The sequence below is a fragment of the Haliotis rufescens genome, unplaced genomic scaffold (genome assembly GCF_023055435.1).
Source record: "Haliotis rufescens isolate VD_foot unplaced genomic scaffold, xgHalRufe1.0.p SCAF_154, whole genome shotgun sequence".
In the NCBI taxonomy this organism is placed as follows: domain Eukaryota; kingdom Metazoa; phylum Mollusca; class Gastropoda; order Lepetellida; family Haliotidae; genus Haliotis; species Haliotis rufescens.
The window spans coordinates 150,469-174,634 of record NW_025963840.1 but is presented as its reverse complement, the minus strand read 5'-3'; the positions used below and the strand labels follow the sequence as shown (position 1 = coordinate 174,634).

The following is a 24,166-nucleotide window of genomic DNA, read 5'->3' as shown; positions in this document are numbered from 1 at the left end:
GGAGAGAGGGAAGAATGAGAGAAGAACAAATGAGTTAGAGAAAGAACAGTGAAGAAAGAAAACACATTACATACATTTACAATTTCCAATAGAATTAATCCATTTATACATGGACGCTGTTTGAAACACACATGATTGAATAGCTACTACAACTGACAATCAACGTTTATATATTTAGCTCTGTGACCACTTGACATCAACTAATTTGGTTACATTGTCCATATCATAACCGTCGCTATTCAAACACTTCGTGTTTCAATGAGCTAGAATGAGACTCGATTCGTTCTGCGTCATGGCCTGTGTATAAGTTATCAAGGAAGAGAGGGTGACTCATAATTCGTTGTAATGCATGTCCTATAAGAAGTATTGAGGGTTTAAATAAAATGAAAGTCACAATAAACAATGACAATTAGGCAAATCCAAAGCTACGTCAGTTATCACTTAGTGACCGACAATGTCACTTGACTTAACTTTCCTCCCACATTAAGCTGACACGCCGTGATATAACTGGAATACTGTTAAAAGCGGCGTAAAACCCAACTCACTCACTCACTCACTCACTTGACTTAAACTGAGGAGGGGCGGTCGGGTAGCCTAGTGGTTAAAGTGTTCGATCGTCACGCCGAAGACCCGGGTTCGATTCCCGACATGGGTACAATGTGTGAAGCCCATCTCTGGTGTCCCCCGCCGTGATATTGGTGGAATATTGCTAAAAGCGGCGTAAAAACATATTCACCCACTCCCTCCCTTAAACTGAGGAGCAAAAGAAACTATACCTCTCAGTTGATTTTATCATGTGTTTGATTTTCAATTGAGAAAATCTCAAGTTAGCGATATATTTATCCAAAAAATGAACGGACTGTCACAAAGCCAGCACTCAAAGAATACTTCTAAAGGGTTTTGTTTTTAAATAGATACTAGTAATTTTATTTAAAACTTTAAAACATTTTTATGAAATGTTTTCGCATCTTAGATATCGTATCTTTCAAAATCAGTAAACATTTCCAACGTGGTGGGGGTCATGTGGTGCAAATTCATTTCTTACCCCAGTTTTCTTGGAACCAATTATTTGTACACAAAATTACTCGGCCACATATTACGTTTTACAAACTGTTGCAGACATGAGTGATGGTTAAATAGACATAATCAAATTTAACAACAGTTCTTTCAATTTTCAATTACATAAAAGGGGCGGTCGGTTAGCCTAGTGGTTAAAGTGTAAGCTCGTCACGCCGAAGACCCGGGTTCGATTCCCGACATGGGTACAATGTGTGAAGCCCATTTCTGGTGTCCCCCGCCGTGATATTGCTGGAATATTGCCGAAAGCGGCGTAAAACCATACTCACTCAATCACTCACTCAATTAAATAAAACAGAAACTCTGTATACTTTCTTTTGACTCTCAGTTTACTTTAGAATCAATACTGCAACTCTGACGACGACGACGACGACGACGACGATGATGATGATGACGTTAGCAGAAAATAAACAAAGAATCTGATATTGCGTCACTGGCCGCCATCCAAAGTTATTGAAATCGCCGAATTCAACGATGATTCGACTAAACCTGCATAGAACTTTACATAAACAGAACGTTCCAACTTGGCATATTCATAAGTCGCCCATGCTTGCCGTAAAAGGCGACTATGCTTGTTGTAAGAGGCGACTAATGTCATCGTATCCAAATCGCGTGGATCGATGCTCATGATGTCAATAACTGGATTGTCTGGTCCAGACTCGATTATTTACAGACCGCCGTCATATAGCTGGAATATTGCTGAGTGCGGCGTTAAAGAACAAACAAACGACAACGACAACGAATTCCTCTGGTTCGACAAGCCCCCTTCTATAATATATTGCGTGGATGGATGCTCATGATATCAATCACTGGATTGTCTGGTCCAGTCTCGTTAATTTACAGACCGCCCTCATATAGCTGTAATATTGTCGCAAACAAACGACCAGCACAGGTTGCTGGGGGCCTATTCTAAACAGGAATCACCACGGGTGTAAACAAGACTTTACGTTGATGAGAACTCAGAATTAAAACTAGGTGTAATGCGATGGTCGGCATTACGTGTTTAATAGAAATGTGCAATGATTGAATTACAAACACGTGCACGGACCCGGAGAAACAAAAAACACCCCCCCCAAAACAGCTGTAATTATTCAATAAACCCACTCACATGAGGCACGTGCAGCTGTCGACAGCTGGTGGTGCACAAACAGGAAGATGGCTACCTAACACCTGCTGCTTGCCCCGTATAACAAACCTTCACAGTTACTGTTGTTATATTTATTGCCAGAACGATTCAGTGTTTTTTCCAAGGCTTACAGACAATACATCAATATCCCGATAAGTCTTGTTGAAAAAATGCTTGTCTCTCATGACCCTTCCCTCCTGTAACTTGCCCCCTTCTGATTATACTTATTAAGTACTAATAAAATGTGTTTTTTTTTAAATGAAATTTCGTTTTAGTGCCGGATTCTGTCTTTTATACACGACATGTCATTCACGGTGTCATTCGTCCCTACTCGTCCCTTTCCGTAACCTGCAAGAAGACTGGTTCCCCTATCATGTGCGAAATTACGACAAACCAATCAGATTGCGCGTATGACTTCAAGTACTTCGGTCAAAGAATCCCTCAGGAATAATATTTGATTTAACATATGCCTTGCATCTAACAAATACCCAAGATAAGGTTAAATGTGTTAAATCAAACTGTACAATACCATTAGACCCCGAGTGTTTTAACTAGCATCTGAATAATATCTGATGCATGGGGGAATTACACGTGAATCATCACGCAACGAATTGACAATTCTTTCAGCTATGCCCGTTTGCGCATAGACGGAACCAAGTCGCAAAATGGCCCCGAGACGTGCACGAGTCGCTGCTTTCGTCACCACTCGCCCCTTTCCGTAACCTGCAAGAAGACTCGCCCCCCTATCGATGAATGTTATGTGCGAAAATACGACAAACCAATCAGAATGCGCGTATGATTTCAAGTTCTTCGTCAAAGAATCCCTCAGAAATAATTGTTGATTTTACATATGTCTTACATCTAAAAATATACCCAAGACCCAGTTAAATGTATTCAGTCATACTGTATAATTCCGCATATCCCGATGTGCTTTAAATTGCATCTGAAATATATATAATATATGGGCAAATATATGTGAACCATTACACAACGAGTAGACAATTGTTTTAGGTATGCCCGTTCGCGCTAAGACGGAACCCGGTCGCAAAAAAGGCCACGAGAGGGGCACGAGGCGCTCTTCGGCTTGTCCCGGAATAACACGAGTTAGTCACGAATGGAGTCGCTGTCCGGCTTGTGCCGGAATAACACGATTTGGTCACGAATGTCACAGTGTGTGAGATTCGCTGGGAAGAGAAGCCGTGACACTGTATCCTCAAACCCATTTGTAAATGTTTTAAACAAGGTGACAGACCGGTGGCACACACGCGACCCAGGCAGGGATTCCATTTCCCAGCCATCAAAATAAATGATTTGTGAATAGTTTTTATTGCTTGATGCCGCCACAGGGATGTATGTTTGACAGGACATTGTTTACACACATAGTTTATGAGAAGTCAATGAACACGTACAGTAATCAGTTTCATATTCAGGATACGTGAAAACTGTTTAGTTTTACATCTTTTGCTTCATTCCTTGTGTAGCAGCAACAGAATGTTAGAGACCCATGATGAGATTCGAACGACGGAGCTTCTGATCCGAAGGGACCCGTGAAGATCCGGGGTAGAATAGGTCTTCAGCAAACCCATGCCGTGAGAGGCGACTATGCTTGTCGTAAGAGGTGACTAACCGGATCGGGCCGTCAGGCTCGCTGACTTAGTTGATGCATGTCATCGTATCCAAATAGCGTGGATCATTGGATTATCTGGTCCAGATTCGATTATTTACCAACCACCGTCATATAGCTGGAATATTGTTGAGTGCGGCGTGAAACAACAAACAAACAAACACAATTATTAAAAGAAATAGATGACGTCATATTTTAAAAAAACGGTTACAGTTAAGCCGCCCTGTAGAGACCCGTTTTAGAAACCCGCTCGCCCGGTAGCGTATACAAATTGCTGCAACAGTGTCAAGTTACATCAACCGATGTTGACAGTGGTACACTTCAGATCTTTCATATCTACAGTTCACGTTATTGGTTTAGCCCTATCTCACACTCTCAAACCAGGAAGAGGTTAGATAGAGGCATGTAACACGCATGTGGCCTAGATATCGCTCGACTGTCACAGCCGAGGAGACAAGTGGCTGATTTACCTCTCGCTGCTCGGATATTGCTATGGCCGAAGACCAGACAATCCTTGTGCCTGTGTTCGTGGGCATACTACACGCAGTGATGTCACAGGACGTTGGCTTGACTGGAAACTGTTCCCGGACAGACAGGCCTGAACCCATGGAGATATGGGGAGTGGAGGTAAGCCTGAGTGAGTGAGTTGGGTTTAACGCCGCTTTTAACAGTATTCCAGGTATATCACGGCGTGTCAGCTTAATGTGGGAAAGCCCGAAGTGGCGCAGGTCTCAGACGTTTACCAGTTCGATGAAACCCACGAGCACAGGGATGGTGCTGACAAACCTAGAAACTTAATCGGGGCGAACCGGGATTCGAACCCACAATCATAGGGTTCTGGCCTGCCCAAGGGACGCAACTCTGCACAGAGAATCGCGGCGGCGCCTTAGACGACTGGGCCACCCGTGCCCCACGCCTGGCGAAAGAAAGTTTACACTTAAAACTTCAAGCTTCACTATGGTCGTTACTGTGTACTGTGAAATTGATAACCCCATGTTCCTTAAGACGTCATGTGCACATCACCTGTTGTCAGATACTCATAGATATGATGCATGGAATATCCCATATGGCACCCGTATTAAATAAATCACCATCGAATAAAAGTTTCTTTTGGTTTTCATATTTAGCCACGATCAAATATGGGTGTAAATATAGTCTCTTTTGTCCAACAGTATCGTTAACAGATTGATGTGGGAAGAAAAACCGAAGTGATGTAGGTCTTAGACATTCGATGACATACATGAACAAAGTCCGGGGTAGAATAGGTCTTCAGCAACCCATGCGTGCCGTAAAAGGCGACTATGCTTGTCGTAAGAGGCGACTAACGGGATCGTGTGGTCAGGCTCGCTGACTTGGTTGATGCATGTCATTGTATCTCAAATGCGTGGATCGATGCTCATAATGTCAATCACTGGATAGTCTGGTCCGGATTCGATCATTTACCGACCACCGTTATATAGGTGGAATATTGTTGAGTGCGGCGTTAAACAACAAACAAACAAACACACTAAGTCCTATCGGCATAAAATGCATGTTATTGAAATAAAACACATAGTCTTTGAGAATCAAACAGCGACTCACAAACCAATGATATATAACGTAATTTATTGGTCCAACAAGTACGTTTTGATAGGTACTATGTCAGTCCGCTTGAACAGTGCACGATGGGATAAGTAGAAACCCGATCCAAGATTAGTCTGCATTGGGACACAAATCAGGTCAATGTCAGCACAGACATGGCCGAACCTTGAGTAAGCCCCTCTCAATTAGCAGTGTTAATATTTGAGGTGTTGGTTATGAATCTGGGCCGTGTCACTCTGACATCGGTTGCAAGGTTAAACAGACAAAACTAAGGTTCGTTTCCGGGTTTCCGAGTCAGAATAGTTCACCTGTACCCCATCCTTGTCTTCCGGTGTGGATTTCAGTAACAGAATAGGCCCCCTGTACCCCATGCCTGCCACCCTGTGTGTATTCTTAGGGCGGAATAGGCCCCATACCTCATGCTTGTCTCCCTGTGTGTATTCCTGGACAGAATAGGCCCCATACCTCATGCTTGTCACCCTGTGTGTATTCCTGGGCAGAATAGGCCCCATACCTCATGCTTGTCTCTTTGTGTGTATTCTGGTTCTAAATAAGACCCATACCTCATGCTTGTCTCCCTGTGTGTATTCCTGGGCAGAATAGGCCCCATACCTCATGCTTGTCTCCCTGTGTGTATTCTTAGGGCAGAATAGGCCCCATACCTCATGCTTGTCTCCCTGTGTGTATTCCTGGGCAGAATAGGCCCCATACCTCATGCTTGTCTCCCTGTGTGTATTCCTGGGCAGAATAGGCCCCATACCTCATGCTTGTCACCCTGTGTGTATTCTGGTTCTAAATAAGACCCATACCTCATGCTTGTCACCCTGTGTGTATTCCTGGGCAGAATAGGCCCCATACCTCATGCTTGTCTCCCTGTGTGTATTCCTGGGCAGAACAGGCCCCATACCTCATGCTTGTCACCCTGTGTGTATTCTGGTTCTAAATAGGCCCCACACCTCATGCTTGTCACCCTGTGTGTATTCCTGGGCAGAAAAGGCCCCATACCTCATGCTTGTCTCCCTGTGTGTATTCCTGGGCAGAATAGGTCCCATACCTCATGCTTGTCACCCTGTGTGTATTCCTGGACAGAATAGGTCCCATACCTCATGCTTGTCACCCTGTGTGTATTCCTGGACAGAATAGGCCCCATACCTCATTCTTGTCTCTTTGTGTGTATTCTGGTTCTAAATAAGACCCATACCTCATGCTTGTCTCCCTGTGTGAATTCCTTGGCAGAATAGGCCCCATACCTCATTCTTGTCTCTTTGTGTGTATTCTGGTTCTAAATAAGACCCATACCTCATGCTTGTCACCCTGTGTGTATTCCTGGGCAGAATAGGCCCCATACCTCATTCTTGTCTCTTTGTGTGTATTCTGGTTCTAAATAAGACCCATACCTCATGCTTGTCTCCCTGTGTGAATTCCTGGGCAGAATAGGCCCCATACCTCATATTTGTCTCTTTGTATGTATTCTGGTTCTAAATAAGACCCATACCTCATGCTTGTCTCCCTGTGTGTATTCCTGGACAGAATAGGCCCCATACCTCATTCTTGTCTCTTTGTGTGTATTCTGGTTCTAAATAAGACCCATACCTCATGCTTGTCACCCTGTGTGTATCCTGGTTCTAAATAAGACCCATACCTCATGCTTGTCTCCCTGTGTGTATTCCTGGGCAGAATAGGCCCCATACCTCATTCTTGTCTCTTTGTGTGTATTCTGGTTCTAAATAAGACCCATACCTCATGCTTGTCTCCCTGTGTGTATTCCTGGGCAGAATAGGCGCCACACCTCATGCTTGTCTCCCTGTGTGTATTTCTGGGCAGAATAGGACCCATACCTCATGCTTGTCTCCCTGTGTGTATTCCTGGGCAGAATAGGCCCCATACCTCATGCTTGTCACCCTGTGTGTATTCCTGGGCAGAATAGGCCCCATACCTCATGCTTGTCTCCCTGTGTGTATTCCTGGGCAGAATAGGCCCCATACCTCATGCTTGTCTTCCTGTGTGTATTCCTGGGCAGAATAGGCCCCATACCTCATGCTTGTCACCCTGTGTGTATTCCTGGGCAGAATAGGCCCCATACCGCATGCTTGTCTCCCTGTGTGTATTCCTGGGCAGAATAGGCCCCATACCTCATGCTTGTCACCCTGTGTGTATTCCTGGGCAGAATAGGCCCCATACCTCATGCTTGTCTCCCTGTGTGTATTCCTGGGCAGAATAGGCCCCATACCCCATGCTTGTCTCCCTGTGTGTATTCCTGGGCAGAATAGGCCCCATACCTCATGCTTGTCTCCCTGTGTGTATTCCTGGGCAGAATAAGCCCCATACCTCATGCTTGTCTCCCTGTGTGTATCCTGGTTCTAAATAAGACCCATACCTCATGCTTGTCACCCTGTGTGTATTCCTGGGCAGAATAGGCCCCATACCTCATGCTTGTCTCCCTGTGTGTATTCCTGGGCAGAATAGGCCCCATACCTCATGCTTGTCACCCTGTGTGTATTCCTGGGCAGAATAGGCCCCATACCTCATGCTTGTCTCCCTGTGTGTATTCCTGGGCAGAATAGGCCCCATACCCCATGCTTGTCACCCTGTGTGTATTCCTGGGCAGAATAGGCCCCACACCTCATGCTTGTCTCCCTGTGTGTATTCCTGGGCAGAATAGGCCCCATACCTCATGCTTGTCTCCCTGTGTGTATTCCTGGGCAGAATAGGCCCCATACCTCATGCTTCTCTCCCTGTGTGTATTCCTGGGCAGAATAGGCCCCATACCTCATGCTTGTCACCCTGTGTGTATTCCTGGGCAGAATAGGCCCCATACCTCATGCTTGTCTCCCTGTGTGTATCCTGGTTCTAAATAAGACCCATACCTCATGCTTGTCTCCCTGTGTGTATTCCTGGGCAGAATAGCCCCGTACCTCATGCTTATCACCCCGTGTGTATTCCTTGGCAGAATAGGCCCCATACCTCATGCTTGTCTTCCTGTGTGGTTTCAGTGACAGAATAGGCCCCTGTACGCCATGCTTGTCTCTGTGTGTGGATTCAGTGACATAACAGGTCCCCTGTACTCCATGCTTGTCTCCCTGTGTGGTTTCAGTGACATAATGGGCCCCCTGTACGCCATGCTTGTCTCCCTATGTGGTTTCAGTGACAGAAGAGGCCCCCTGTACGCCATGCTTGTCTCTCTGTGTGGTTTCAGTGACAGAATAGGTCCCCTGTACTCCATGCTTGTCTCTCTGTGTGGTTTCAGTGACAGAATAGCTCCTTGTACCCCATGCTTGTCTCCCTGTGTGGTTTCAGTGACAGAATAGGTGCCCTGTACTCCATGCTTTTCTCTCTGTGTGGTTTCAGTGACAGAATAGGCCCCTTGTACGCCATGCTTGTCTCCCTGTGTGGTTTCAGTGACAGAATAGCCCCTTGTACGCCATGCTTGTCTCCCTGTGTGGTTTCAGTGACAGAATAGCCCCTTGTACGCCATGCTTGTCTCCCTGTGTGGTTTGAGTGACAGAATAGCCCCTTGTACGCCATGCTTGTCTCCCTGTGTGGTTTCAGTGACAGAATAGGCCCCTGTACGCCATGCTTGTCTCCCTGTGTGGTTTCAGTGACAGAAAGGCCCCCTGTACGCCATGCTTGTCTCTCTGTGTGGTTTCAGTGACAAAAAGGCCCCCTGTACGCCATGCTTGTCTCCCTGTGTGGATTCAGTGACAGAATAGGCCCCCTGTACGCCATGCTTGTCTCCCTTAGTGGATTCAGTGACAGAATAGCCCCTTGTACGCCATGCTTGTCTCCCTGTGTGGTTCCAGTGACAGAATAGGCCCCCTGTACCCCATGCTTGTCTCCCTTAGTGGATTCAGTGACAGAATAGCCCTTTGTACGTCATGCTTGTCTCCCTGTGTGGTTTCAGTGACGGAAAGGCCCCCTGTACGCCATGCTTGTCTCCCTGTGTGGTTTCAGTGACAGAATAGCCCCTTGTACGCCATGCTTGTCTCTCTGTGTGGTTTCAGTGACAGAATAGGCCCCCTCTACCCCATGCTTGTCTCCCTGTGTGGTTTCAGTGACAGAATAGGCCCCTTGTGCGCCATGCTTGTCTCCCTGTGTGGTTTAAGTGACAGAATAGGCCCCTTGTACGCCATGCTTATCTCCCTGTGTGGTTTCAGTGACAGAATAGGCCCCTTGTACGCCATGCTTGTCTCCCTGTGTGGTTTCAGTGACAGAATAGGCCCACTGTACGCCATGCTTGTCTCCCTGTGTGGTTTCAGTGACAGAATAGCCCCCCTGTACCGCCATGCTTGACTCCCTGTGTGGTTTCAGTGACAGAATAGGTCCCCTGTACCCCATGATTGTCTCTCTGTGTGGTTTCAGTGACAGAATAGGCCCCCTGTACGCCATGCTTGTCTCCCTGTGTGGATTCAGTGACTGAATAGGTCCCTTGTACATCATGCTAGTCTCCCTGTGTGGTTTCAGTGACAGAATAGACCCCCTGTACTCCATGCTTGTCTCCCTGTGTGGTTTCAGTGACAGAATAGGTCCCCTTTACGCCATACTTGTCTCCCTGTGTGGTTTCAGTGACAGAATAGTTCCCCTGTACTCCATGCTTGTCTCCCTGTGTGGTTTCAGTGACAGAATAGCCCCCTGTACGCCATGAATGGCTCCATGTGTGGTTTCAGTGACAGAATAGGTCCCCTGTACACCATGCTTGTCTCCCTCTGTGGTTTCAGTGACTGAATAGGCCCCTTGTACCCCATGCTTGTCTCCCTGTGTGGTTTCAGTGACGGAAAAGACCCACTGTACCCCATGCTTGTCTCCCTGTGTGGTTTCAGTGACAGAATAGGCCCCTTGTACGCCATGCTTGTCTCCCTGTGTGGTTTCAGTGACAGAATAGGCCCCCTGTATACCATGCTTGTCTCCCTAAGTGGTTTCAGTGACTGAATAGCCCCCTGTACGCCATGCTTGTCTCCCTATGTGGTTTCAGTGACAGAATAGGTCCCATGTACGCCATGCTTGTCTCCCTGTGTGGTTTCAGTGACAGAATAGCCCCCCTGTATACCATGCTTGTCTCCCTAAGTGGTTTCAGTGACTGAATAGCCCCCTGTACGCCATGCTTGTCTCCCTGTGTGGTTTCAGTGACAGAATAGCCCCCTGTACGCCATGCTTGTCTCCCTGTGTGGTTTCAGTGACAGAATAGACCCTTGTACCCCATGCTTGTCTCCCTGTGTGGTTTCAGTGACTGAATAGCCCCCCGTACACCATGCTTGTCTCCCTGTGTGGTTTCAGTGACAGAATAGCCCCCTGTACGCCATGCTTGTCTCCCTGTGTGGTTTCAGTGACAGAATAGCCCCCTGTACGCCATGCTTGTCTCCCTGTGTGGTTTCAGTGACTGAATAGCCCCCTGTACGCCATGCTTGTCTCCCTGTGTGGTTTCAGTGACAGAATAGCCCCCTGTACGCCATGCTTGTCTCCCTGTGTGGTTTCAGTGACTGAATAGCCCCCTGTACGCCATGCTTGTCTCCCTGTGTGGTTTCAGTGACTGAATAGCCCCCTGTACGCCATGCTTGTCTCCCTGTGTGGTTTCAGTGACTGAATAGCCCCCTGTACGCCATGCTTGTCTCCCTGTGTGGTTTCAGTGACTGAATAGCCCCCTGTACGCCATGCTTGTCTCCCTGTGTGGTTTCAGTGACAGAATAGCCCCCTGTACGCCATGCTTGTCTCCCTGTGTGGTTTCAGTGACAGAAAGGCCCCCTGTACACCATGCTTGTCTCTCTGTGTAGTTTCAGTAACAGAATAGGTCCCCTGTACGCCATGCTTGTCTCTCTGTGTAGTTTCAGTAACAGAATAGGTCCCCTGTACGCCATGCTTGTCTCCCTGTGTGGTTTCAGTGACAGAAAGGCCCCCTGTACACCATGCTTGTCTCTCTGTGTGGTTTCAGTGACAGAATAGGCCACTTGTACCCGATGCTTGTCTCCCTGTGTGGTTTCGGGACATAATAGGCCCCCTGTACGCTATGCTTGTCTTCCTGTGTGGTTTCAGTGACAGAATAGACCCCCTGTACGCCATACTTGTCTCCCTGTGTGGTTTCTGTGACAGAATAGGCCCCCTGTACGCCATGCTTGTCTCCCTGTGTGGTTTCAGTGACAGAATAGGCCCCTTGTACGCCATACTTGTCTCCCTGTGTGGTTTCAGTGACAGAATAGGCCCCCTGTACGCCATACTTGTCTCCCTGTGTGGTTTCAGTGACAGAATCGGCCCCCTGTACGCCATGCTTGTCTCCCTGTGTGCATTCTGTGACAGAAAGTTTGTAGTTTCTTTTGAGTAGATTTCTGATGACGGATCTTCACGTATGGTTGGATATTGAGCCAATATGTTTCCAGTTTATTTCCGATTCAAAAATAAGAAATGGGGAGAATTTACTTGACTTTGAATAAGCCGCTTTCCAAGTTTTCCAATATGTATCAGAGAGAGTTTCGGACAAAGATGATTTCAACCAGGAGGAGGATATAAAACTCTGTGATTTCCAAACATAAGAAATACCTGATTCATCTAAAATATTTCTAATAAAGGACAACCATTTCTAAATCCGTTGATTTACAATTGAGTCTTTCTACAAAACCGAATAATACATACGATAGTTTGCTTTTTTCCTGACATAATCTTCGACCAGATGTTAACATCTGGAAAAAGTGGGGTTCTGCGAAATTCACCTTAAAGTATTGTCCGATAAGACACCGTGGCTATTCCTGTGTACTTCCCAGTGATCGCGGCAACCAACGAAGCAATTTGGCACTTTTCTATAAACGTCGTCAATTTCGTTTCGTCCCTGTGAGCGGTGTGACGTCAGTGACGTGTTGTATAAAACACAACCATGCAAGGCGTGCCTAATTTTATTCAAGGGTGCGCACTTAACGCTGGCTTTCGAAGTTGCCGTGCTACACACTTTCAATGCTTGTGTTGTATTCGAGTAGAAGTATAATGATTTAAATTACAACCAAAACTGCTTAAGCACATACAGCGCAGTATTTTATTTTCAACAAGCCTCTTAATATTTTGGATTTAACCCATGCTATTTCGCTCAAAATATTTACTCACACCAAAGAGTTCACCATTGTCACACGCGCCATGTTTTCAATGAAGAGCAGGGTTATCTGCGTTAAAATTAACATTTGAAACTTCACACGGCGCGTTCGGTTCTAAATTCAATTGAGCTCGGTAAAGTCTACCGGTAACCTAGCTTTACATTAGAAACATTTCCTAAACAGACAATGTGAGGTGAGATGAAATGGGGTTTAACGTCGCATTCAAGAGTATTGCACTTGTGTAGCGACGTGAAGGAAGTGTGTGGCTACTTGTACCAGTTCGGACTAATTTAATGCCGATTTATAGTGCCACCGAGATACCATGCCGCAGTTTAACATGAATACCACACTCAGACACAGTATACTGACTCTGAGCGGACCAGTCCTTGTTTTAGCCCCTTAATGCCGAGCGCCAGACAGGGTAACAAGTACCATCTTTTAACGTCTTTTGGTATGACGCGGTCGGGGATCGAACCCCGGACCTTCCGCTCTCCGGGCAGACGGTCTACCACTCGACCACGGGGTTGGTCCTAAACAAACAAACGAACATCCATTTACAAGGTGCACATGCTGATATTAAACTGCTCTTTACTTCCAGAGAGGGCCATTGACTTGCACCATGCTGGGAACAATCAGTAAGTAGACACGTTGTCCCAGTTCAGTGTTTTTTCGTATGCAAGTCACAGGCTCATGTATGTTACAGATACAGTGAATGTTTACAATTCGGTACATACACATAAAAAAATGATGTTGCGTTATTCTTTTTTCTCATACGGGTTAGAATAGGTTTTCAGAATCCCATGCTTGTTGTAAGAGGCGACTAACGCGATTGGTTGATCATGCTCGCTGACTTGGTTGATGTATGTCATCGTATCCCAATTACGTAGATCGATGCTCATGATGTAAAATCATTGGATTATCTGGTCCAGACTCGATTATTTACCGACCGCCGTCATATAGCTGGAATATTGGTGAGTGCGGCGTGAAACAACAAACAAACAAACAAACAAACAAACAAACATATCCACTGTAGATGAATCTACATTTGTACCCAAAGGATAGCTGTATTTTTCGAAAATAAGAGATTTGAATTTAATACTATTGGGATTAAGGCATTATTTTAGGGCGATAATCACTAAATCATTATATCATGCACACATTAACAAAGGAAAATATACTTAGCATTCATCTTTTATGTCAAGGTTGCAGATGGGACGTATTCGAAATCGACCAGATCAAGATCGATTTAAAATGTATTTATTTATATATTTCATGTTCCAATAACCACCCGAATGCTTTATATTTTGAGCTTTAAGGTTACGAGAGCTGACTGTAAGAGCTATCACTTTGTAATGCGGTGGTCTAGTGTAAATTGTTATTGTCTGTTCGTTTGACGCCCGCATCATGATATTTCATATAACAAAATTTGGCCACTTGTATAGCTGACAACTAAAGATCTATTATCTCAGACAAATACTATTTAATAGGTGAGGCGTGGGGTATTTTAAATACTGCTACCAAGTAGTATGCACTAAGCTGTCCTGCCAAACAATAATTCAATCCATAATTCTGTCATCAGATACGAGACAAATATTTCCTTTCGATATTACACAGGCCGGACGGTCTTTGAGCTAAGGGAAATAAAGAATTCAATGTAAATGACAATCATACTCATTATTATAATATATCTTAAAAAGTACAATTTCGAGGAAACGTGATTATTGTACAAATGATTTTTATTCAAACAACTTTTTAGTAGTAGTAAGACGCTTCGATAAACAATCGTCTTTATGAGAGCAGTAAATCTAGCAGGGACTCCCGCTGAACTGGTAAACACGCAATAGGCGTCAATTGGATTTTGAAATATTACCATGATAATTGAACGGCCCTTAGACATTACTTGAACGTGCGCTGTAGGCAGAGAAATGGGCCACTTTAATGTAATTTATCATCCAAAACTGGCCCCAACAGGAGATATCGCGTGGGTGAGATCAAGCGATATCTACACTGTAGATATCGCTACAATGAAATTGCATCACAATGCTTTGCAGACCATTGTGAGGTCATTGGTTACCATGACGTCACAATGAAATGACATCACTAATGGATCTGCTACTGAAGCTGTTAGCAGTACTTTTTACACTAAGACACTGCTTATTACTGTCTACAAACTGAAAAGGTTGGATGTTGGATGAAAAACAAAATCTCACCCTCTTGTAAAAAAGTCCTCGGCAAGCCTCGGAGTGTTCCCACTTTTATCAACTCGTGTTGATATAGAGGATTAAACATTGTGTTCGGTTGTTACCGAAAAATCTACACACGAGTGAGTAATCTGTCACAATTAGAACGAGGCAAAGCCATTCGCCATAAAAAGTCGAGCTCGTAGTTGAAGATTTCCCGTGTTTAGTAGCCACTCGGGATTCCCCCCAGCCTCGTTTTCGAATATGCTCAGTAAGACAACTGCACCATAAACAGGTAAAAAGGATCTAGCGAAGACAACCCACACGAGTTTTCCGTGACAGGCAAGCCACTTGTTAGCATTCATGTTAGGGTTCTTTGGTTACTATTAAAAGTTGATGGGAGTAACGTTTTGAGAATAATTAATGTGATTTGATATTTCTTGATGGCTTTAGATTACTCGGCCCATAACTTTACTTTATTTGCATTCGTCTCACCGTGACGATCATTCTCAATGCGCAACACTAAATAGGCCCACATTTTTAGTGTATGTAAATAGGTTATTCGTTTATTTGTCCTTGGAGCAAGGCTGACACCCCGACAGTGACTCATGATGTGACAATGTTATCTTGTATATTTTATGGTATGTTTTCAGTAGCAAGTGCTCTCCAAACAAATCTCAATCTCGATCTACATTATCACATTTGAGGTCATGAACCTTGTGATCTCGACAGAATCCGAATACACACTGTAGTCCAATATCTACATCCACTTATCTCGAAATACGGATCACTCGACTTCGAGTTAGCCAGTTTTACCGTATATTTACTTGTATCGAAGTACCGATCTATCGATTTCGATTTAACCAGATTTTACCGTACGTCCACTTGTATCGAAGTACGGATCTATCGACTTCGAGTTAACAATTTTTTTACCGTATATCTCCTTGTATCGAAGTGCGGATCTATCGATTTCGATTTAACCAGATTTTACCATATATCCACTTGTATAGAAGTACGGATCACATTATGTCAAGTTTACCAGATTTTACTGTATATCATCATGTATCAGAAGTGCGGATCTCTCGACTCCGAGTTATCAATGTTTCCTTGTACAACAATGTGTATAAATAATCTGCAGGTTGTGAAGGCGGCACACTCCCCCCTGAAGTGGAGGGGGACTTCATGGGAAGTCCCCAGTCACTGAGCGTGGAAGGAACGCTTGTCCTAGCACCCAATGGTGTCCTCAACCCACAGATAGTCTTCACCTGGGAACCCCCTGCGACAGGTACAGGTGACTGAGTGAGTGAGCGTGTGACTGAGTGTTTGTTTGTTTGTTACAGCTATATGGACGAGACAATCCACAATCATGAGCATCGATCCACGCAATCGGGATAAGATGACATGCATCAACTAAGTCAGTGAGCCTGACCACCCGATTCCGTTAGTCGCCTTTTACGACAAGCATGGGTTGCTGAAGACCTCCACAGTGAGGGTATGGGTTGACTGGTGGGTGAGTGAGTGAGTTACTGAATGAATGAGTGAGAGTGTGAGTGAGTGAGTGGGTGGATTGGTAGGTGAGTGAGTGAGTGAGCGTGTTAGCGGTGAGAGTGAATGGATGAATGAGTGAGCGAGTGAGTAGATGAGTAAGTGTGTGAGTGAGCGTGTGAGTGAGTGAATAGATTTCTGGAATATTCTGGGGGCGGTCGGGTAGCCTAGTGGTTAAAGCGTTCGCTCGTCACGCCGAAGACCCGGGTTCGATTCCCGACATGGGTACAATATGTGAAACCCATTTCTGGTGTCCCCCGCCGTGATATTGTTGGAATATTGCTAAACGCGGCGTAAAACCATACTCACTCACTCACTCACTGAACTGGAGGGAGTCTGGATTGAAATGGTTTCTCTGTATCTGATGGGGGATGTGTTGCTGTTGCAGCTGCGGGATTTGAGCACCTGAAGGGCTTCTACGTGGAGATAAATAGGTTTTCAGGGATCTCTCCTGAGCAGAAGTTCTACTGCCGAGTGTTCGACTTCTCTCAAAACAACTTCACGTCCCAGGATTACAAGGTAGGCATGAATAGGATTAATGACATTGACCTTGACCCACAACAAGGTCAGGGTCAAGGGGTTCAACGGAAAAGTAATCTTGACCTTGTTTAGCGAGATTATGTCGTCGTACTGTGGACGAGTGCAGGAAGAGAATTCCATTGTGAAGTATTTAAACCACGTGTTTCTGAAGGTCCGTCATGCTTTGAAAATGACTCGATGATTCTTTAAAGTTAGCTCCATACAGGGGCGGTCGGGTAGCCTAGTGGTTAAATCGTTCCCTCGTCACGCCGAAGACCTGGGTTCGATTCCCGACATGGGTACAATGTGTGAAGCCCATTTCTGATATCCCCCGCCGGGAATATTGCTAAAAGCGACGTAAAACCATACTCACTCACTCACTCACTCACTCGAGCCATGCACCCGTCGTGATTTCCTGACAGATTTTAAACACTGATTCAGATTATCATTGGTCATGAAAAGAAATTCACATTTGGCATTGTTGTATTACTGTAAGCAGTGGGGGCACGGGTGGCCCAGTCGTCTAAGGCGCCGCGATTCGCTGTGCAGACTTACGTCCCTTGGGCACGCCACAAACCTATGATTGTTGGTTCGAATCCCGGTTCACCCCGATTATGTTTCTAGGTTTGTCAGCACCATACCCGTGCTCGTGGGTTTCACCGAAGTGGTAAACGTCTTAGACCTGCATCACCCAACTCACTCACTACTGTAAGCAGTATTTAAATCGAGTTCCCAACTCGTGCATCGTGAGCACTTCACGCGCTTATATACACTACATTCTTCCATCACCCGTGTTTGTTTGTTTGTGTGTTTGTTTGTCTGTTGTTTAACGCCGCACTCAGCAATATTCCAGCTATATGGCGGTCTGTAAATAATCGAATTTGGACCAGACAACAATGACATATATCAACCAAGTCAGCGAGCCTGACCACCCGATCCGCCTCTTACGACAAGCATTGCCTTTCGCGGAGGATTTTTGTTTGTTTGTTGTTTAACGCCACACTCAGCAACTTTCCAGCTATATGACGGCGGTCTGTAAATTAATCGAGTCTGGACCAGACAATCCAGTGATTGACATCATGAGCATCGATCCACGCAATTGGGATCGATGACATGTATCAACCAAGTCAGCGAGCCTGACCACCCGATCCCGTTAGTCGCCTTTTACGACAAGCATAGTCACCTTTTACGGCAAGTATGGGTTTCTGGGGACCTATTCTACCCCGGAATCTTCACGGATCTCATCACCCGTGACTACATACGGTCGCTTTTCGGTGTCATAGTGACGCATGTCAGCCGATGACACCAGGCCATGTATAACCCACTGAAGGCGAATTAGCCCTACTTCGAACTTGAGTGAGTGAGTGAGTTCAAATTTAACGTCGCCTCGGCACTACGAACTTTTCGCGAACTCTACTGTTGCCTTAAATTTAAGCAAAGTGTAGAGTTGAGGCCTCAAGGCATATGTTGCACCAGAAATATTGCCGATGTTATCTGTGTGCTTATTGGTCTCTTAATTCACTTGTGGGGCGGTGAAGTAGCCTAGTGGTTAAAGCGTTCGCTCGTCATGCCGAAGACCCGAGTTCGAATTCCCACATGGGTACAATGTGTGAAGCCCATTTCTGGTGACCACCGCCGTGATATTGCTGGAATATTTCTAAAAGCGGCGTAAAACCATACTCACTGGTTTCTTTCTTGCTGGAACCAGGCCATGGATTCGTTGGTAAATCATAGCGAGTGACATGCTTCATTCACTTATGTTGTTAACATGTTGTTATATAATCCAGCATTGAAATACTTTGGACCAGACAAAACAGTGATTGATATTATGAGCATCGATCAACCCAATCAACCAAGTCATCGAACCTGATCACCGGATACATTTGATCGTCACGTACAATCATTGGTTGCGGTGGACCAATTCGAATCTATAACGGTGATCAAATGAAACCCTTAATCCTGTCATATTTTCTATACATAACATCAACATTGTTTTCACTTCAGCTGAAATTCAAGAAGAAGATGGTGGGTTTCCCCGGGGGCACGAACTTCCTGTATCGTATGGAGATGTTCACTCTGCCAATGTCACCAGAATCCAAGTCCAAGATCGAGTTCTTCACACTTCAGCCCGTGCAAGGTGATGAGTGAGTGAGTTGGGTTTAACGCCGCTTTTAACAGTATTCCAGTTAAATCGCGGCGTGTCAGCTTAATGTGGGAGGGAAGCCCGAAGTGATGCAGGTCTAAGACGTTTACCACTTCGGTGAAACCCACGAGCACGGGTATGGTGCTGACAAACCTAGAAACATAATCGGGGCGAACCGAGACTCGAACCCCACAATCATAGGTTTCTGTCGTGCCTGAGGGACGCAACTCTGAACAGCGAATTGCGGCGCCTTAGACGACTGGGCCACCCGTGCCCCCATACAAGGTGTTGTTTACCGAAAGAAAGCAAAACATAAAAAATGGAAACTTTGTATGACATGTGACTTCCCGATGATGACTGCTGCTTTTTGTGTCAGTGTTATGACATGCCACGTAAACCATATGTTTATAGTCTATTCAGTATTAAACGTCCCTTTGTTATATTGCTTGTGCCCACACACGCACACACGTACACACACGCACGCACGCTCGCACGCACGCACGCACACACGTACACACGCGCGCGCACACATACACACACGTACACACATGCACACACACACACGTACACACGCGCGCACACATACTCAAACATACACGCTCACGCGCGCACACACACACACACGCGCACACACACGCACGCACACTCACATACTCATACATAAACACACACACGCGTGCACACACACACACACACACACACTCACATACTCATACATACACGTACACACGCGCACACACACACACTCACATACTCATACATACACACTCACACGCGCACACACACACATACATGCACACGCATACACTCATACACACGCACACACATGCACTCAGGCACTCACACATACACTCACAAACACACTCACATGCATACACTCACACACACACACACGCACACATACTTCCACACACACAGACACACTGGCACAGACACATAGACACACAGACACATTAGCACAGGCACAAAGACACACACAAACACCACATTCTATCAATAGGTCTTCAGCAACCCATGCTTGCCGTAAAAGGTGACTATGCATGTCGTAAGAGGCGACTAACAGGATCAAGGCAACTAACAGGATCGGGTGGTCAGGCTCGCTGACTTGGTTTACGCATGTCATCGATCCCAATTGTGTGGGTCGATGCTCATGATATCAATCACTGGATTGTCTCGTCCAGACTCGATTTTTTTACAGACCGCCGTCATATAGCTGGAATATTGCTGAGTGCGGCGTTAAACAACAAACCAACCAACCAACCATATTACCCATGTACTTCTATCAAACCAGCTGTTTCAATCAGCAGTGGGTATTGTGATTTGAAACCCCTGATTGACCAAACAGAATCAAGAAGTTTCCAAATTCATGTATAAATTGGTGTTTGCTGCAGATGGCTCTTCTACCGCATCCTGGTCGACGTCAGTCTCCTACGAGATGCGAACCCTCACACCCCCCGCTGACGTCACCGTGCAGTTCAGTCTCGCGCCCAGGGAGTACAACTTCCGGAAGTACAGTGTCGAGCTTGTCAGCGACCATGACGACAAAAATGTACTCTTCGGCTGTGAGGTGGACACACTGGGTGATTATATATGTCAAGGAATAGTAAGTATCAATAGTATTGTATAGCGAGTAAAATGTGTTCAACGTTAAAGTCAGCAATATTCAAGCTACATCACGGCGACCTTGAGTCTAGGCCAAATAAACCAGTGATTGATATTATGAACAACGTTCCACGCCGTCGGGCCTCGATAAGATGCAATCAACCAAGCCACGGCGCGTGGACGCCCTATCCAAATAAGGCGCTTCTTACAAGCTTTAGGCACTAAAGTACAGTCGGAAATGCTAGAAAAATGCCTTTATTAAATACGAATCATAGGGCTGTGAAAATGGCATATATCAAAATAGCACAAATCTACCTAATCTAGTCTATCCTAACTGGCCCATTTCTGGTGTCCCCCCGCCGTGATATTGCTGGAATATTGCTAAAAGTGGCGTAAAACCATACTCACTCACTCACTCACTCACTATCCTAACTGACACTGTGATTAGCCTAAAAGGTTGAGTGAGTGAGTATGGTTTCACGCCGATTTTAGCAATATTCCACCAATATCACGGCGGGGGACACCAGAAATGGGCTTCACACATTGTACCCATGTCGGGAATCGAACCCGGGTCATCAGCGTGACGAGCGAACGCTTTAACCACTAGGCTACCCGACCGCGCCTCTAATAAGATACTGTTACAGGTAAAATGGTAATATACTTAGAAGATATTCATGTGTTGTCATGCATGTATGAAAAGGCCTGAGCTTATTACCTAACACCTGTCCCGAGGTGACGGCCCCACACCGGCCGGTGCATTCCCGTGCATTCATTCACCGTGCATTCACTCAGACAACGGTATTATGATTCTAATCTGTTTCAGACTTCCCTCATTGAACTTAGATATCAATTTAAACTTGTTGTTTTCGTTCCAATTTTTCTCCTGTAAAATTGTCGAATGCACTCCTTGTGACTGAAATATGTCAAACCACACGTAGATAGATCGCTAGATACGCGAGATTTCAATAGCAACAGTCTGTGAAACATTCTATCTTATTTTAACAGACAAAACATGTTTTTCTAGCATTTAGGACAGTATTCCTAGAGACCTATTCCGTGGAAAAAGACCTTTTGGTATATTTCACAGACACAATATAACAGCGCAAATCACAAAATAAATGCGTAAAAGCCGTTTGTATTTATCGAGTGAAAGGCTGAAATAAAAGGATCACTAAAAGGGCTGAACTTAAATGTATGGTAAGAAGATCAATACTAAGAATGATTATTGAATAAGGTAAATTAATAAAATTAGCTTACCTTTATCATAATTAGACGTTTGTTTCGCTTTTTAGAACAACCCAAAGCCACCTGCAGGTGCCACTACTGTCACTCATACATTCCACGACCTGGGGCCTGGTTCATACAGAGTGTGGGTACGTTCCTACTTACATCATGACTTGGTTCATACAGGGTGTGATACGTTCATACTTTCATCATGACCTGGTTCATACGGGGTGTGGGTACGTTCCTACTTACATCATGACTTGGTTCATACAGGGTGTGATACGTTCATACTTACATCATGACCTTGTTCATACAGGGTGTGAAACGTTCATACTTACACCATGACCTGGTTCATACAGGGTGTGAAACGTTCATACTTACATCACGACCTTGTTCATACAGAGTGTGGTACGTTCATACTTACATCATGACCTGGTTCATACAGGGTGTGGTACGTTCATACTTGCATCATCACCTGGTTCATACAGAGTGTGGTAGTTCATACTTACATCATGACCTGGTTCATACAGGGTGTGGTACGTTCATACTTACATCATGACCTGGTTCATACAGGGTGTGATACGTTCATTCTTACATCAAGACCTGGTTCATACAGGGTGTGATACGTTCATACTTACAACATGACCTCGTTCATACAGAGTGTGGTAGTTCATACTTACATCATGACCTAGTTCATACAGGGTGTGGTACGTTCATACTTACATCATGACCTGGTTCATACCAGGTGTGATACATTCATTCTTACATCAAGACCTGGTTCATACAGGGTGTGGTACGTTCATACTTACATCATGACCTGGTTCATACAGAGTGTGGTTGTTCATACTTATATCATGACCTGGTTCATACAGAGTGTGGTACATTCATACTAACATCATGACCTGGTTTATACAGGATGTGGTACTTTTATACTTACATCATGACCTGGTTCATACAGGGTGTGAAACGTTCATTCTTACATCAAGACCTGGTTCATACAGGGTGTGGTACGTTCATACTTACATCATGACCTCGTTCATACAGAGTGTCGAGTTCATACTTACATCATGACCCGGTTCATACAGGGTGTGGTACGTTCATACTTACATCATGACCTGGTTCATACCAGGTGTGATACATTCATTCTTACATCAAGACCTGGTTCATACAGGGTGTGGTACGTTCATACTTACATGTACATCATGACCTCGTTCATACAGAGTGTGGTACGTTCATACTTACATCATGACCTGGTTCATACCAGGTGTGATACATTCATTCTTACATCAAGACCTGGTTCATACAGGGTGTGGTACGTTCATACTTACATGTACATCATGACCTCGTTCATACAGAGTGTGGTACGTTCATACTTACATGTACATCATGACCTGGTTCATACAGGGTGTGGTACGTTCATACTGACATCATGACCTGGTTCATACCAGGTGTGATACATTCATACTTACATCATGACCTGCTTCATACAGGGTGTGGTACATTCATACTTACGTCATGAACTGGTTTATACCAGGTGTGATACATTCATACTTACATCATGACCTGCTTCAAAGAGGGTGTGGTACATTCATACTTACGTCATGAACTGGTTTATACAGACCTGCAACACCTCCGCCTCACAGGCAGCGATATAACTGAAATACAAGCAGCGAAAACTCACTCACACGCACGCACGCACGCACTGTTTAAGTGAATCAATTTGAGAGCAAGTCGTCTAGTCTTGGATATTTTATGGTCGCTTCAAATACCCTACGCTTATTTCTGCATCCAGATCACACCTGTTGACCCCTATTGGCAGACAGAAGGTCAGTGTTTGTGTTTTGAGAGGACGTCAGCCAATCACACAGCCTGCCTCCGTTGTATCACGACATCTACGGGAAACATCACCGTCGAACACAACGGTCAGTCGGATGTATTTGTCTGAAACACGTCTCAAAGATGGGCGTGCCTGCCTGCCTGCCTGCGTCTGTCTGTGTCTGTGTGTGTGCGTGCGTCTCTGTCTGTATCTGTGTGTACGTGTGTCTCTGTCTGTATCTGTGTGTGCGTGTATCTCTGTCTGTATCCGTGTGTGCGTGTATATCTGTCTGTATCTGTGTGTGCGTGTATATCTGTCTGTATCTGTGTGTGCGTGTATCTCTGTCTGTATCTGTGTGTGCGTGTATCTCTGTCTGTATCTGTGTGTGCGTGCGTCTCTGTCTGTATCTGTGTGTGCGTGTATCTCTGTTTGTATCTGTGTGTGCGTGTATCTCTGTCTGTATCTGTGTGTGCGTGTATATCTGTCTGTATCTGTGTGTGCGTGTATCTCTGTTTGTATCTGTGTGTGCGTGTATCTCTGTCTGTATCTGTGTGTGCGTGTATCTCTGTCTGTATCTGTGTGTGCGTGTATCTCTGTCTGTATCTGTGTGTGCGTGTATCTCTGTCTGTATCTGTGTGTACGTGTTTCTCTGTCTGTATCTG

At 45.2% G+C, this 24,166-nt stretch overlaps 1 protein-coding gene across 5 annotated transcripts in view; it reads left to right on the top strand.

Moving 5' to 3' along the window:
- The first annotated feature begins 4,071 nt into the window (after nt 1–4,071).
- Nucleotides 4,072–24,166, top strand: part of LOC124117209 — a 41,261-nt gene continuing 21,166 nt past the window's right edge. For 3 of the 5 annotated variants that reach the window (XM_046478977.2, XM_046478975.2, XM_046478973.2), the window contains exons 1-8: nt 4,073–4,454; nt 13,074–13,110; nt 15,794–15,940; nt 16,589–16,719; nt 18,724–18,856; nt 20,254–20,465; nt 21,757–21,837; nt 23,481–23,610. In XM_046478977.2, coding sequence (XP_046334933.1) covers nt 4,320–4,454; nt 13,074–13,110; nt 15,794–15,940; nt 16,589–16,719; nt 18,724–18,856; nt 20,254–20,465; nt 21,757–21,837; nt 23,481–23,610 — 1,006 coding nt within the window. In that variant the 5' untranslated portion in view covers nt 4,073–4,319. Of the gene's footprint in view, nt 4,455–13,073; nt 13,111–15,793; nt 15,941–16,588; nt 16,720–18,723; nt 18,857–20,253; nt 20,466–21,756; nt 21,838–23,480; nt 23,611–24,166 lie in introns of all 5 variants that reach the window. The other 2 variants (XM_046478976.2, XM_046478974.2) reach the window with 1 other exon arrangement.